Below are 17,479 nucleotides of genomic sequence, written 5' to 3' on the forward strand. Positions count from 1 at the left end.
ATCAGGGTGTGAATTTGCTTCTGACATTCTGAAAATTCCTCAGCAGAGGGATGATGTGTTTGGGGTTAGCCCTTGTGGTGCTAGATCCCATCTCGAGTAAGAATGCTCGATGAGAATATTAAGTGATAATGATTATTTGCTTTGCACTCCTATGGGGCCTTCAAAGCCCTCAAAGCAGACTGCTAACAGTACTGGATTAAATTCCAAATGCAGCTGGAACATATTATTTATATTCTGTATTTAAAAATGAGGAATGTAATAGCAAGAGAGGTGTAGCAATTTGGACAGTCAGCCAGAACTTCACCCTGATCTCCACAGTCCTGCACTCTTAACTGCTAAGCTTTTTGCCACTATTAGAGTATTTATTTTTTTCTTTGCAGGCAAAAAAATTCTCTATGGAAACACAGAGGCCTGTATCATTCTCCTCACTAGAGAACATCTGAAACGCTCTTCAACATACAGGACCTGGCATTTTATCCAGTGTATGTGGTAGTTAATCAAATGTTTTGCACTGACTCCAGTAGACTTTGGATCAGACTCTTGATGCATAGAGAGATAAATTATTTAACTTACTGAGTTCCCCTAGAAACAAAATATTGAGCTGCAAACAAAGCTAACAAACACCAAATGGGATACCATCTGCTGCAATGAACAGAACATGACCAGTTTCCCCCATGCTTGAGATTCTTCCAAAATACAATCTGAAATACGTTTGTTAAACTCCCAGTTGCCTCACAAAACTGGCTTAGCACAGGTTAGCAAACGCTAATGCCACCAGAAACAGCAAGCCAGACTCTCAGACATCAATTGGAGTTGTTTATGATTTTATTTCTATTGGACTGCCCTACGTAAAAGCTCAGGGCTGCTTTGCTGTGCAGAGCCTCTGAAGATGCTTCTGTTCATGTGTCCTAGGGACTATGGATACTGAGTAGTTTCTGCTCCTGAGTAAATATGAGAGGTAATTATCTATCTAATGATACACTCATGAATCTGTATCCTTCTCGCCTTTGATATCCAGACTCCTCCATGCCTTACAACTTTCTGGAGAAACAAGACATGGGCCAAAGGAAGCCCTATCTCCCACCAGAATGTCAGGAGCTACCTGAAATCCCAAGTCCAGAGCATTCCCTACTTGGTATCAAAGTTTTTGGCTGTGGTGGAGAATATGTGGGTTCCCAAACACTTTCTCAGAGACAGAAAGACACTGCTGAGCTAAATGCAGTGCACGTGACACTAGCAGGTGCCATCAACATTAGCTCCCTTTCCACATAGAAACATATTAAATGAACAATCAAGTAGTTTTTATGTAATATGAGGAAAAAACCCATCAGTATTTGCCCTGTAGAACAATACAAGAATATAAATGTCTTCATACCTAAATTTCCTACAAGGCCAGACAGAGGTGTTGAAACTACCGTGAGCAAACAGAACCTCCAAAGACTATTCAGTCTTTAGCAGTTAACCAGAAAGGCCACAGCTCTCCATATTATGCAGCTCTTTTATGGTGACTGCTGTTCTTTGGCTTGCTCTGCTGCCTCTGCTTTCATCACTGTGCTACTAATGATGTCATAATACAGATTCCATGTTTTTACAATGGATTTTATTTATAGAGATGCTGTGTTATAAATGTTGACCTCTCTGGTACCCTGGCTTGTTATAGTGGTCCTCAGAAACACAAAAAGAAAGGATGATGTTCCAATAATTAAAAGTAATAATAAAAACATTCTGTAAAATGATATACATTTTAGTTTTAGCATTTTCCAGTTGCTCATACTCTAATGGTATGGAAAATGAAATAAAGAAATGGGTTTAAAAGTCCAAAGAGGTTCATTATTATATGATCTTAACTGTAACACTGTAGGACTAGATTAAAAAATGCACAGTATTTGGCTTTTTAGCTCAGGGGAAAATGCCTGGTGAGATTCCATTAGCTTACCCATACAGCCAACATACAGAAGTATGATGCTAGAGACCACAATTCTGCCAGATAAAGGGAGAATATCTAAACCAATTTTCAAGTACCTATATAAACACATGATTTTCACAGGATCCAAATATGTGAAACTGTCAGAGACATCAGCAAAAGCTGCAGATTTCAAGCACCTTTGAAAACTGGGCAGCTGAAGTGTCTAAACACGAATTCAAGCACAGCCATTAGGAAATGAAGCTTGAAAAAAATGGCCTATATTTTTAATAATTAAGGGCCACAAACAAGACTCTCCAGGTAGGCTATGCTGGGCAAAATAATTCTTGCAGCATCTATCAGGAAGTGTGTGCTGGCTGCTTAGCTACTTCTATTCCTCGGCTTCAGGCATTGCCTGAAAAGCTCTTACATTTCAAATCTGCTTTGCATCTTAGTACATGCGTTACCAATGAGTTTCCCAGTCTGGTAACTTTTCTCTTGATACAGTGTCTTGGTGAAGTTGAGACACTCCTGTTATTAGACACTCCTGTTCTAAGAAATATCATAGACTTACTGCATGATTAACATTTTAATTTTGTAATGCTCAGCAACATAATAAATTCATATTTAATTTCTTCATTCCCACCCACTTCTGCTTTACTCTTCATCTACCCAAACCCACCTGAGGTCTTGTTTTACAGCATGCTTTACAGAGCATTCTGTAACCCACAGAATATGTGCATATGTAATAGGATGTCAGAAAAATCACTTTTAAAGTTTGACTGGCAATTATTCAGATCATTCTTCAAATAATCACTTGAGGTTTTATTTGCTGAGAATAACACTGGACTAGGTAAGGGAAGTTCTTAAGGCTACATGTTTTTAGAGTATGCAAAAGTTTAGTGACCTCTATTAATGATCAGGCAAAGAATTGAGTTATCCAGAGAAGGCGGCACTAATGGGAGCAGAGCTATCAGGATGTGTCTCAGTCATTGATGGACTGATGGGCAGTTCAGGCTGGGAGGACTCTGACATGTGCTATGAAAACTTATATCACTCTTCTTAGCCTTTGTGAAAGACAATTAGACATGTAAATCACATAGCTGTATCTGGCAAACTTCCCAAACTTCCCCATGTCACTTATTGCTAATAAGTCTGCTAAATCCCATGTTTGTTTCTCCTGTCAAATACAAATATTACTTTCCATTGAAATAATACGGATGCTGCAAAAGGCCTGTAATTCATGTACCAGGGCTTAAAAACACAGTAAGAAATAAAATATTTCATTTTGGGACTTGCTATAGAGTGTTTGAGTTTGCAAAAAAATATTTAACCACTATTTTTTCTTAAGGATTTAGACAATTTGTGTGTCATAATGCACAAAATCCATTATAACTTCTCATTTAAATAAAAGGTGAACCACTTTTTTTGAGATGAAAACAGCTTGTGGAACAAATTCGAAACACCTGTAAATTATTTCAATATGATTTTTGCCGATATTTGACATAAAATTTACCTTCCTTTCAAAGAGTATGTCAATTAGGATATTACTGTCTGTGTACATCTGAAAAGAAAAAGCATCCTCTTAAAAAAAGTAGTTTGCTAACATATTTTCAGTATACTGACACAGTTCCTGCTACCATCAGCTGTCTAACTTACTCCTCATGTATTCTGCTCAGAAGGGAACTCTCATACTAAAAGATCAGTTGTTTCCTACCCTTCCGTGCATGATGTTTGAGTGCTTTATGCAAAACATATCACTATTATAGATGAGGAAGGCAAGTTTCAGCTGGAAAAACAATTCACAAAAATATTACAGCATTATTCATCTCATTTAACTCTGCTAATCAGATGCTGCTCTTGGAGTCAAAATATTTTCCAGCTTCAGAAAACAAACAGCTCACTGAATACCTCTCTGCCCTACTGCTCTTATCTTGATTGAATCAATCCAATGTTTATTGTATTCAATTTATTTTTTAGCTTTTTCTTTTATTACTAATATATTTCTACCATTACAACAACTACACTATCTCACAAGCTTACTAATATTTATCATTTGTTGCTGTTAATGTGCCCTGAATTCCATTTTGGCCTACAGTATCATTATAATATTCCAATTCAACACAGAGAGAAATGAAAACCAAAGCCTTATTTCCAAAGATGGAGGACTGAGGAGTGTCTGGTTACAAATGGCAGAAACATTAGTGCACTTTGGGCCATGCTGCAAATCACAGCCGCTCCATCTGTCAAACCTTTGAAAAACAGCTCAGAACATTTTCCACTCTGGGAAAGCACTCACAAATGATACTCGTATTCAATATGTACTTTTGGTTCTTATTAGACTAAAGGATCTACCTACTTACACTTAAGAGCCACAGTGTCTATTAAATCCTTATGTAATCTTCAGTTATACAAGCAAATAGATGTTAGAGTGCTCAGGGTGTATCTGCAAGGCACAGTGCACTGTGATGTGAAGATATGTCATTTAGGTTCCTGCTCTGGCAGGGGGATTGGACTAGATGATCTTTCGAGGTCCCTTCCAATCCCCAACATTCTGTGATTCTGTGCTATCAGTGAGCAAGCTGGGTGGGCTGGGAGCAAAGGCAGTGGGGTCTTAGCAGCACCCCGCTTATTTCAGCTACTCAGCCCTGCTGAGAAATGGCCTGGAGTAACCAGGCCATAAGGGGCTGTGCTAACACTGTGCCCAGGCAGACTCACTGTAAATTAGCTCTGTACAGCTCTGTGTTGCTCTGGGCACTTGTACACCAGCAGTTTTGGACCGTTCCTCTGGGGACTCCAGCAAATGAGCTGCAGGACTTTTTGTGAGATCTGGGCAGTGTGTAATGCAGTGGTTATGCAGCTCCTACGTGCTGAAAAGACAAGGTGTTCTCTGTAAATTGAAATTACTTCCTGAGATGGTGGGATATGGGGTTTTGGCTTCAGTGATCAAGTCTTTCCACTCAAAAAGGGCGAAGTTCTTCCCTCCTTACAGTGTCAAAGGGGTTATATTCAGTGAGCACAACGCTCCAGCTGTGGCCGCAGGACAGCTCAGCGTGCTGCCTTAAATCAGACAAGCCCACACATCTGCATCTGGCACTCAACAAACCACAGAGGCACACTTCACTGGGTGCTGTGAGGTATTTGGGGATTTAGCGTTACATGACACTGTGCCATAGGAACTAGAACTACACCTACGTGCCAGTGATGTTTCAAGTCCTCAACTTTCCTCCCGTAGCTACAGCTTTTCACTTCCTCCACGTCTTCTCTCAGACTCACATCCAAACTATTCTCCTGCTAGCCTTGCACACCATGTGTTTTAAATGCCACACAGCCTGTTGTACTATGCCAAAGACTTTCTGTCCCTCACCAATATCCAAATACTCTTTTAAAACTCTGTGCTAAAAGATATTTGAGTTAAAATGTCACCACCTACCCATCCCCATAAATACACTTATCAAACATAAAATAGAACTTCTACACCAGCTGGAGGGCTAGTCAGAATGGGATTTGGTGGCACAGTACTAAAACTCCTCAGTCCATTAGTGTTAGAAGCAGAAGTGCATCAGCAGATAACAGTTTCCAGTTTTTTTAGGGTATGGTTTTCCTAAAAATATCCCTTGCATACCATTAAAAAAGTTATTTTCTCTGGTGGACTTTGCCTTCCAAATGTTGTTTTGCCTTGCCAGAGCCTTTTAAAAACTTTAAAAAAGTTACAAGAATGTTATCATCCTCCTTGCTGAGCTACTCTCCATTGCATGATTTTTTACTAAAACTCTCAGCAGTGTGAGAAGCCTCAGTTGTTTCACCTAGAAGGCACAGGGAGAGAAATGAGTCTCTCTGTAACTGCAGCTTTTTATTGTTGCCAAGCTAGTTCCTCAGGCTAACTGTAAGAATGTTCTTCCACACTACATAACATTTCTTTTAAGTGATACACGTCAAGTGAGACTTTGGTCCCAGGAGACTGCCTAGCAGTCTTCAAATTGCTTGTTTTGCTGTCTCTTCACTTTACTTTTCGGAGGCAACTTTGATGGCAAGATACTAGAAACAATAAGACCTGATTAGGAATATAAGGCTTGGTAGCAGATCTTGCAATGTGAACCTGCCCTATGGAGGGGAAAAAACATGCAGAGATGTGGGATTTGTTGATGTTTGGAGACATCCTAGCCTATTTCTAATTTCACATTTCTTGACATGAGTTGAATCAGACTTGAGGGTAGGAAAAATATTTTTAATTCTGTACTACTCCCATGGGTGGTATGGTAAAATCTGTTTTCTTATCAGATCATGCTCCTGTGGTTTTTGTCACTTACATTGTCAAACACGCCTATAAAATTCCCCTGACAATAGATCTTACATCAACTTGGGCAATTACTCAGTCTTTGCTTTGACGGAACAAGTATTGCATCATTCAGCTGAGAATCAAAACCCTTTGATTAAATAGAAAGGAAGTCTTGCAGCTCCAAGCTTGTCAGTGGGTAAATTCCATTGAGACAATTTTGACAAATGGAAATGTGCAGCTTAAAGACCTCCACACATATCACGTTTAAGGAGTCTGGGGGGCCGTGGTACAGAGAGTGGATACTTCAGTAGCGCAGTCCATGCCCAGTAAAGCCTCGTGCCAGTGTTCCCAGTGACCTCCCCCTGGTAGGAGCAGACAGACGTGACCTTTTCCAGCAGCACCAGCTGGGGAGGCAGAGGTCCAGGGCAGCTCTGAGCAAGCACACAGGAGGCAAGCGAGCTCAGGGGCAGCCTAGCTCCAGCTGGGCCACTTCAGGGCTGCCATGACTAGACTGTATGATGACCTGAGTGGGTAGGTCTGCGTGGCTGTACACCACCGTGAGCGTCCTGGCTTGGGCTCTAGCCAATTCCAGCACAGTGCTCAGTACAGGCTCCTTTTCTCTGAGTGAATTAGTTTGCTCTGCTTTCAAAACGGGGGTGCTGAGTCCGAGGTGGCCATATGAGTCTGCCGGGTAGTTCACTTTCCTTTTGTAACACTGCCCTTTTCAAAACTGCTGCTGGATCTTCTATACACACCCTGTGCTCACATGAGCTGATTTTTGAAGATCTAACACAAAAGCGTAAATACAGTAAATGTTATTTTCAGTTTCTGTGGCAGGTGGGATGAAAGGATAGACTGAATTAGAATGTCTGGTTCTAGGCTGGAATCACCTAATGTTTACATTAATAAATTGCCTCCTTAAACGTAAGCAATGATTTTTATATCCTAATTCCTTAAATGAAAGAAAACCATTGACTTTAAACCACAAAAGTCAGGTGAATGAGTCTGCAGACTTATCCCCTACCTACAAATTGTACAACTGTAGTATTTTTCTTAACACCTTAGTTTCATCAGAACTAGGAAAGGAAATATAACTGATTCCCGAGGAGGTGAGGTTTCTGTGCTTGACACACAGTAACTGAAATATACTTCAGTACACAGAAACCCATAATCAGCTAATTTCTGGATTTGATCCAGCCCATCTACATACTTTTTCTTAGTGACAAGCAGATAGAACAAGTCCAGAGGAGGCCACCAGGATGATCCGAGGGCTGGAGCACCTCTCCTATGAAGACAGGCTGAGAGAGTTGGGGCTGTTCAGCCTGGAAAAGAAAAGGCTCTGGGGAGATCTTATAGCGGCCTTCCAATACCTGAAGGGGCCGATAGAAAGCTGGGAAGGGACTTTTCATAAGGGCAGTTAATAACAAAACAAGGGGAAATGGGTTTAAGCTGAAAGAGGGGAGGTTTAGATTAGATATTAGGAAGAAGTTTTTCACTGTGAGGATGGTCAGACACTGGAACAGGTTGCCCAATGAAGTTGTGGATGCCCCCTCCCTGGAAGTGTTTAAGGCCAGGTTGGATGAGGCTTTGAGCAACCTGGTCTAGTGGAAGATGTCCCTGCTGATGGCAGGGGGGTTGGAACTGGATGATCTTTAAGGTCTCTTCCAACCCAAACCATTCTATGATTCTATGACAAAGGAACCCACTCTATCTTCTATTACTTTATAGGATAATAATTTGTAAGAGTTGCTTCAAATTTTGTATTTGCAGTAACACACATTGTATAAAACAAGCTAAGACCTAGGTCATCTAGACCATTTGTTGGTTTCTTTCTGGTTATAACATGAGACAGGTACTGCTGTCCCCAATTTACAGGTAGTGAAACTGAGATCCTGAGACCAAGGAACTAGCTGAATATCACCCATGCTGCCCCAGCTGCAGGAACTCCTGTTATTATGGAAGTATAAGCAAGGTAATTGTTTAGTGCTCACCCAAGAGTGCACTGAGATGCCGTTTCACTCTCTGAAATACAAATAGTAGCTACAATAGCTGCTTTTCACTAGTTCTCCTCAGAGGAAAGCTTGGGGCAATGTTCACCTCGCTAACTTTGAGTTGCAAGTTTGGTACTCAGTACAAGCTAGCTGCGTAGGCTGGCTCCCTTTCTCTGGTCAAGGCAAGGGAGAAAGTATTTCCATGGGTCAATACTTCCTTCCCACTTTAAGATGTTAGGATGCAGCTCTTCCCAACTGCTAATTGGACCCAAATCATTATCTTAGGCTTTTTCACACGTGATAAGCAGAATCTCTCCATAAGCATATCTGATAACGTAAAAAAAATTAGTTCTCTGAGAAAGCAGAGTGCACATGCTTTCCATGGAACTACTTCAGACATTTAAATATGGAGAGTCTCTTGTAAGAGCAGCTCCATTTAAGAGCCTAAGAGCTTCTCTCTTTCAGAGAGAGTAAGTGACTCAGAGAACCGAAGTCGGGCACATAAACTTTGCTGGCATGTCCTCCAAGAGCTGTCTAAATAGGTGAACAGTGCAAAGTGCCTGGTGTGCTGCCAATTCATACCCTAGCTCAGCACTTACTGATCCCTGTAGGAGACAAGACACAAGCAGAAGCAGCTCATGCCTCTCTTTGTTTTCTCCTTCCTCTTGTTTAGTGTAGCCTGCAGAGGTGTCCAGGCTGCTTTAAGTATTGCTGTAATTCAGGAATGCTGGAACATCCTCTATAGCATCAGCTTAATGCTCTGGGATCCTTGAGGATGGCAAGTGTTGTCCAATTACCAAACTTTCTTATTCTTTTACTAGTCCTTTTGTGGCTATTCCCCTCTGTTAATATGATGCATTAGAAGGCTTGTGAGCACAATGAGTCAATCATACAGCATTAACTCCCAATCAGCTTACTCAGCTGTAAAAAACCTTGAGCTTATCTGGGAATGCCGCCACGTCAGTCCCATTTGTAAGTGCAGCCAAAACAGCAGAGACTTCTGTAATTTTTCCTTTTCCTGTATTTGCCAGCAAGCTCTAATATCTACTTGAATTGCAAGACATGGTGACTTGAGCATTTGATCTCCTTAATGAATCATCTGTACAACACATACAAACTCTGCCGTGTTGAGTAAGACTAACTTCACACTGCACATACAAGCCTCTTGCCTTAAATGAACCCCCTAGTTATATTGCTTATGTAGCTAACATGGTAATTGTAACAGAAATATCAGATTTCTCATGTACATTATCACAACTGAGGGAAAACAAGAGGATTTAGAAACCTGTGATAGGTACCAAATCCTTCCACAAAGGATCTTTTCTTCAAAGTGCTCATCAAGTCGTGCCTTGAAATACAAGCAAGCCTTGATGGTGAGTCAAACTGAGTAATACACAGGGACAAAAGAAAGCAAGAAGGGCTATATTACAGAAACAAAGGATGTGATGGTTGGTTAAGGACAGAGAAGAAAACACATTTTTCATGATGCTTTGGGATGCTTAAGTAATAAAATCTTTCACCAAGTCAGTTACTCCTGCAAGGGAGCAAAGAAAACAATAAAAAGTCTTGTGTCAATTCTTGTCTGATCATAAAATAAGTTAATAAACAATGAGCCTGGCTGAGGGAAATTTACCTTGTATTCTGAATTCTTGTAAGAAAAAATACATCACTGAGCTTTTAAAGTCTAAGCAGTAAATTAACTGAAATGTGAAATAATTTTTTCATTGGAAAAATATGCTAGCAATCATGACATCAGCAAACTGCTCAAGGCGCCAGCGGCTACTGCTGCAGGGAAGAGGAGCAGCTGTTTAATGCAGGCCTCACTGAAGTTTCTCTGAATAGGTATCGCCCATGGGCTGACTGCAGTGGACTCTGGATCAGGCTGCTGCATATATTTTATTAAATTAGAGAAGTTACTGTTTAATTAAAATTAATTCAATTGATACATATAAAAAAATATTGTTTCTAGTTTTCAAAATCCTACATGAGAAAAATATACCATGGATGTTAATTTAAGTGAAAAATTTATGTCCACCATTCATTGCATTTTATGTCTTTATTTGAAATTGTGCTTTGTTTTTCTTGTCCAAAATTCTGCAGCGTACAAAAGGATGACATTATTTCAGAATATGTTTCCCAGGTCAAAATAAATATAACAACAAATTTGTCTTAGTGCCAAGAGAATTTAACCAGGGTGCTGTTTAAGACTTGGCAGTTAAAAAACTGGAACAATAAATATTTCTCTTTTCAATGTGTAAAAGCCTTTTTTGTTTCCTCAAACTGTTCATTCAGTGTCCCTTTATCACAGTAATTACCCGTTGGTTGTCTGCATTCTGAAACTCCTTCTGTGCAGTACTTTTTTTGCTGATAAAACTTTGGGGGTAATGCTGGTGAATATGTTTGGTGAGAAGGAGACAATTCAAATGACAATAAGTCTGGGTTAGCAGAGCTTCCTGCCAGAACACCTCATTAGAACACCCAGTCTGAAGGCACTATCATACTGGTGCTGTACAGTCCGATTTAATTGGGCCGAGGGACTGATATAGCACACTGCTCTTTCGACAAGCAGCGATTCTGTCCATCATGATACCAGGTTGTCTTTTTTTTTTTTTTTAAAAAAAAAAAAGGCTTCACATACACCATTTGGGAATGAAATTCAAAGCACGTAGCATTTCCTTTTTCAAAATGACAAATATGCTGCATGAAAGCTGCATTTTCCCCTTCCTCAGAATTTATCTGGTTTTTTTTTAGAGTTGTTTGCCTTAAGTGTCTCAGTTTCTGGTGTCCCCCTTTTTTTGTGGGTGATGACCCAGATGACACAGTTCTAATTTAAACAGACTGTGGATCTTCTTGGTTTGGACAAATTACAGCACAGAAAAATTTGCCTTGCTGGTTTAAACAAGGAGTTCAGGGCAACCTGCTTTTCGTGGTTACTGCTTCTCATTTGTCATTCTGAAAAGTTTAATACTAATAGGCAAATCTTTAGTACATTCTTAAGCTTTCACTGTTCACTGAGAGGCAGTGCTGTTTTGAGAGCTATTTCAGATCCTCAAGAAGTAATCTCAAAGGCCCCCCAACATAATGCATAAAAAATGCTAGTGCTGAGTTATACCTGTTGCTTCTAGTTTAATGATGGATTTTTATGATCCTAAGGCTATTTGAAGGAATTTTGTTTAAGATTTGATGCTGATGTGGCACATTGCAGAGATGTCATATGCAAGAAATGCGCGAGAAGAACGAGTTAAAAGCAGAAACTACTCTCAGCAACTTTTCTATAGTGGAACCAAATCTAATTGCTCTGTTAATAGAAAAGGTTTTGGCCTTCAGGAGGCAGAACTGATTTTTATCCATTTTTAGATAAATACATACATACATACATATATAATTCATCTAATTGGTATAATTAAGCTATGAATTTCTAGATGTTCAAGACGAGGAATTCAGTGGATGCTCAAATTATTTTCCTTCATCTATCCTTTTGAATACTCTCCTGTTACCTTTTTTTTCTCTTCTCTTCTTCCCAACTATGAAGCCAGATTCTATAAAACTATTCTTTCTAATATAATCCAAATAAATTCAAATTGAATCATATTCTGGGTACTAGTGAAATTTGGTTATTTGGGAAATGAGGCAGATACATTTCAGGATTTTTCTTTTGAAGTTTGTAAGTCAATTTAATATTCAGCTAAGTGAGACTTTCATGCCAGCAGAGTTGGAATAAACAGGGGCATTGCCAGTTTTTTCCACACATTCCTTCTGCACACTTGGCCCAGATTCCTGAAAGCTGTAAATCTCTCAACTTTAGAGTTAATCACCTCTGAAGTTACAATGCACAGCAATTTTCTGAAGCTGAAAACTGGGGTCTGGGAAGAGACAAAAATTCTTTTTAACTTATGAACTACACCAGTATGCTACAAAACAGCAGCTCATTAATTATTTTCTGCTACCACCTTTGTTTATACCGTAACATACCCTGTGCTACACACAGAAACAAAAGAGCTTGTATTGAAAAAGAAGAGCTGTAGAAAAAGACTGAACATGGGGGCAAAATTATTCCAGTGGATCATGGCTGGGTGGCTCTATTTTCAAACAAATAGGCTTGTTAGAGAAAAGAAGAGAAAAAGCGAGAAAGAAGTGTGAGGATGAGAGGAGAAGGCATAAGAAGAGGGGGAAAGGAGCGGGTTGAGAAGTTGCTTTTCAGGGTTATTGAGACTGCACAATGTCAGGTTCAACGTTTTTAGAGACAGCAAGTGCAGTCACAAGAAGTAAGGGGAGAAAACAAATTTGTTTCACCTTGGCGTCAAGATCCACCAAGACCAATCAGATCAGATTAATCAAAATAATTGTTTTCAATCCTCAAATCAGGACTTCCAGAGCTAACACCAGGAGTTCTTTCCAAAGAGACCAGAAGATAGCTGACTTCCATGCCATAATTTCATTTGAATTTTCAAGAATACTACTTCAGATGTTTAAGTCATTTACTAGACATTGTGCTATACATATTATCTAACCATACGTGAAGGAGCAGCTTTAAAAGATAAATTCTGTGTTGTCTTGCTGGCCTTAAATTACAGCGCCTCTCTAAGGGCAGAGTGCTAGTGCTGGCCTGTCTCTACTTGTCAATTTTGTAAGTCTAACTCTATAACAGGTGAGCATCAGAATGTAACATTCTGTTCCAAAAATATTTAGATCTTTACTCTTCTGCATGTCATACTGTTTTTTTAAAGCCTGCCTGGTTTTTGTAATCAATCAACACACTGAGGAAAAAACAAGTGGCAAATAAAAATAATCATGAAGAAAATGAGAAGTAATACAAAAATTACAGTAACTCACACTTGGGCTCTCCTTGCCCCTGCTGTCTTTACTGGAAGCTCCACTCAGCTGCTCAATTAAACTGAAATGTGTTAATTGTTCAGGTCCATCCTCTCCAAAATGGCCATAGAGACTGTGTTGGTATAAATCCAAGATTGACATCGGGTTCCCCAGAAATGACTTTCTCTGATTTCGTTTTTCCTGATCAGCTGTAAAAGATGTTAAAAATAATAGCATTATGGCATATTTAACTATGAAATGCAGACTACATACACTGTAATGTCATTTTACAATTTAAAAATGTATTTAAAATGTTTTAAGGTATTTTGAATTCAAAAGCATTAAAACACTAGCTCCTAACTCTCCAATCAATGTATATACAGGGGACTGTTCAGACTTAATATTCAGGGTGAAGAAGATGGTATGAGACAGCCAGAATGAATTTCCTTTCTTTTTTAATTATAGTTGAGATGGTTAATTTAGGGGGACCATTCAATTTATTTATTTGCTGTAAGTTTTTGTTCTTCTCTCTTAACAGCCTTACATAGCAGATGTGCTAAGTTCCTTGAACACATCTTTCAGTTTGACTATATTTGATAATTCTTGCCTTTTCACTACATTTTTTAACCAATGAATACAATAGTATTAAAAATACACTAGTAAGGTAAGAAGCAGGTCCTACCCATTTTTCATAGATCCCACTGTTAAACAACAACATTAGGAATAAAACCTCAGTTTCCAAAGTCCAAGAAAACTCATTCAAAAGACCAAAACAAAACCAAAAACATTTTCTGCAGCTTCATGAAAACGCACAGGGGACAGAGGCTTACATTGTAATTAGCTTCTTTCCTCACACTTCTTGTTACACAAACCTCAACTCTACATTATAACCTATAGCATTAGAAGAGCCTCTGCCTCCAGTACCTCCAAGAAGAACTGCATCAGGATAAAACCTTAATGAAACTGGAAACAAAATATTTTCATGGCTGAAATGGAAGAACTTGGAATATCTGGCTTATTCCCTGCTATTCTACACTGGGCAATGTACCGGGAGTCTCATTCAAAGCCCACTAAATTAATGAAGGTCTTATCATTGACTTCTAATAGCCTTTGCATCGGGCACTCAGTCTTTCAGTCTTTCTGTTCCCTGCTGAAAAATGGAAAATGTCCAAAAAATTATAATTGTGCAACCAGTGAAAGTTCATTAATGTTTCGGGGACTCATCTAATAAATATAATTATCTATACATATAAAAATATCCTCTATGAATTGGTTTGCTGCAGCCCCTGCCTCAGCCTCATGTGGATGTTTCGAGGTTATATCACTTGTGTGCATAAAGAAGCGAACGTCTTTGAACACAGAATAGAAGAAAGCATTGTTATTAATACTATGTGAGAACTGCATTTATAGAGGACAGAACAGAAATCCTGATTATAAGGAATGACCATAGCAGAAGTACTTTTGCAATAATGCTTTATGATTTTATTTTCTATTGGTCTCAATCACAATTATGAATCTTAGTCCTGTTACTAGCCTGAAAGTTAGGCATATACACAAAATTAGTGATTTGCTATGTAAAATGGTGACTTCAAGTCATGCTCAGGTATCATGAAATACAGAATCTGCTGCCTTTTAATGCAACTGCTCACACATGATAAAATAATTTTTTTGCAAATTGAGATCAATACAGAAAAAAAATACTCATCTACCTCTTTAAGAAAGCACATCTTTCTTGTATTAGAACATGATTTGTAAAAAGCAAGATCCGTGAAAAGTGCTTATGGGCTGAGTTAAGTAACTTGCAACATTTCATACAGACTAAAAATACAAAGGTACAGCAGTAATGTAAATAAATGGTCCTAGCTTCCTACTCTGCTCTTTCTGTGGTGGAATCACAAAAAATGGATTAGCTCTGAAAATGCCAAATGTTTAAGTCCTACTCCCAGCAGATTCTAAAGAGCACAGTATGTCTGTCATCAGTATCTAGTCGTCCACAGCATTTTTAATGAATTCATCACTGCAGTATCTGCTGGAGGTGCTAATCTCTGCTAGGTCAAGCTCACTGCTGTGCAGAGGGTCAGCACAAATCCTATGAATCACTGAGGTACTGCTTAAGCTCTCAGGGCTTCAGTGGTGCTGAGACCTTGCACTGGCCTTTGCACTCTCCAGAATTTCTCTCCTGCGGGAAAGCCATCGGTTTCGTAGGCAAGGATATGAGCCACGCTCTCCTCCCCCTCCAAGAGGGCACACGTCTGCTCTGAAAGGTGGCCTGCAGCACGACAAGCTGGTGGTCAAGACAAGACAGCAATTTCTTGGGTTATTAAACACACAGAAAACTATTCTCTCAAGAACTTCACTTAATGTGTTTTTATCTACTGGAATTCAGTAAATGCCAAATAGCCATCAATTCTCACAAGAAGGTTTGGTACTTGAAAATGGCAATACACACACAGAGGAGAATGAGAGAGACTTCACTATGGCACCATAACCAACATCACTTTGATACGGAGGTTGAAAAACTATGGCCTTGATCTTCACGTTATTTCAACTGGCTAATATAATTAAAAAGAAAAACAGGGAAGCTATCTTTACAGTCACCTTTTAAATTTTGTAATAATGTAACAGAAGACTTCTTTTTACTTACACTGCAGGGATTTATGCACAAAAATCTACAAGTTAAGCCCCTGCTAGCAAAAACTGTGGAAGAGAGGAAAAAAAATTACACACATAGAATAAAAAGCAAAAAGTAATAAAAAGCTAATGGAAAATTAGACTGAAGTAAGATCTGTGGTTAGAAAGTGAAAACTAGACAGAAAGTTCAATGAAGGACACTATCTGCTGCTGAGTCAGAGTAGAGATGACGGACATACATTTTTATGTACAAATTTTCAATTACCTTGTTTGTTGTTCTTTGTTAACTCTACAAATGTCTCCTCTGCAGTTCTAAAATAATTTGTTTCATACTCTGGCTCCGGCTCAGTGTCACTGCTGCTTGCAGAATAAGTACACACTCTCAGAGCTCTGTCCTGTACAAATAAGGGTATTGCAATCATTCAGATGATGCAGACATATATCAAAATAATGCTGAAGATGGTATTAGGAGTGGAACATTTTATATTCATCATGCAGTACAAATGGATAGTTCAAGTGGAAAAAAGATGGCATTACCAGTTTAACTAACCACTTCTCCTTCAAGTAAGTAATCATCAATCTGACATGGGGGAAATAACACATTCTTGTCCTGATAAGTCTCCTGAGTTAGTCTGGCAGACATAGTCCAGATTTTACCATTCTTCTCACTGCAATATTGTTTTCAAATCTACCAACATTTTCAGATAATTTCATCCAACAAGTTCAATTTTAAAACTTCTCAAGTATGTTTAATACAGTGTATTTGTAACATGTAAAATGACCACACAAGAAATGGTTTGCTGCAAGCAATTCTAGAGGCAGTTAGAATGACCAGTAGACAACACTGATGCTTTCTATACCAGTAAATCCTACATTCTTCTTAAATTCATATCCCTTGTCCTGGCGTTTACATTACAGTACTGGAGAGCCCTTAATTCCCAGCTGATTCCTATCTCTTGTCTCTTCAGGAAGCAACACTAAAGATTTTCTCCTAGGAGTAGAGGAATTCTGACAGCTCTGGACAGTTTCTAATCATGGAAGGCCTGAAGGCTTAAACCTTTCAGGAGCAGCAGCTCAGTACAACAAAACCCTCAAAATGGGTATGGGAAATACTGCTCAGTTAATGGCATCTACAGGTGCAAATACCACCTACTATCCTAACCTCAATCACCTGTCAGTGGCTGAAAAGAGTTTTTAATTCTGTTTTTCAGAGAGTGATATTAATTTCCCCATCTTCCCATCCATGTTGCAGTTTTTAACTGATGCAGAAGGACATCCATTTGATAGGGAGCATATACTTGTGGAGAGGGAACCAGACCTGAGGATACCTGCATGTAGCCAGGTATGCCCCACATTACCCATAAAATTGGGAGACTGCAAGTCAACACATTGAGACACCAGCTACACCCACAGTGACTTTCTGACTCTTCGGCAGACTAATTAGCAGTAACACACGCATCATGTGTTAAGATGGTTTTGGGACACGACTGGCTCAAGATGAAGACCACACTAATGCGGTTGTTACCTGGAAGCCAACACTATTGCGCTACAGAGGATTCACCATCAGTTTGTCAATGATCTACAGGACAAGTAATTTTATCTCTCTGTTTCTGTTCTAAATACCCAGAGCGTGGGCCATATAAAAATGTGAAACACACCCGTCAGTATAAATATGTGGATAAAGCAGACACGCAAAAAAGTTATGCAACAAAATGTTTTTAGCCTCCTGTAATGTAAGGCTTATTAGCTAGCAGTGTCTGACAATTTCCTTCCCTAATGCCCACTTTCTTGATAAAAGTTTTTTTCTCTCTTTGCTAACCTGCTGACCTTGTACTTCTCACAGGGCTTGACAGCCTGGCATTC

At 39.2% G+C, this 17,479-nt stretch overlaps 1 protein-coding gene across 1 annotated transcript in view; it reads right to left on the reverse strand.

The window, feature by feature from the left end:
* NCKAP5 (NCK associated protein 5) overlaps positions 1–17,479 on the reverse strand; it is a 219,669-nt gene that overhangs the window by 12,953 nt on the left and 189,237 nt on the right. Inside the window, exons 15-16 of the mRNA XM_029083670.1 lie at positions 15,882–16,011; positions 13,007–13,194 (exon numbers count right to left, since the gene is read on the reverse strand). Coding sequence (XP_028939503.1) covers positions 13,007–13,194; positions 15,882–16,011 — 318 coding nt within the window. The remainder of the gene's footprint in view (positions 1–13,006; positions 13,195–15,881; positions 16,012–17,479) is intronic.

This window comes from Antrostomus carolinensis, unplaced genomic scaffold (assembly GCF_000700745.2).
Source record: "Antrostomus carolinensis isolate BGI_N321 unplaced genomic scaffold, ASM70074v2 scaffold13922, whole genome shotgun sequence".
NCBI lineage: Eukaryota > Metazoa > Chordata > Aves > Caprimulgiformes > Caprimulgidae > Antrostomus > Antrostomus carolinensis.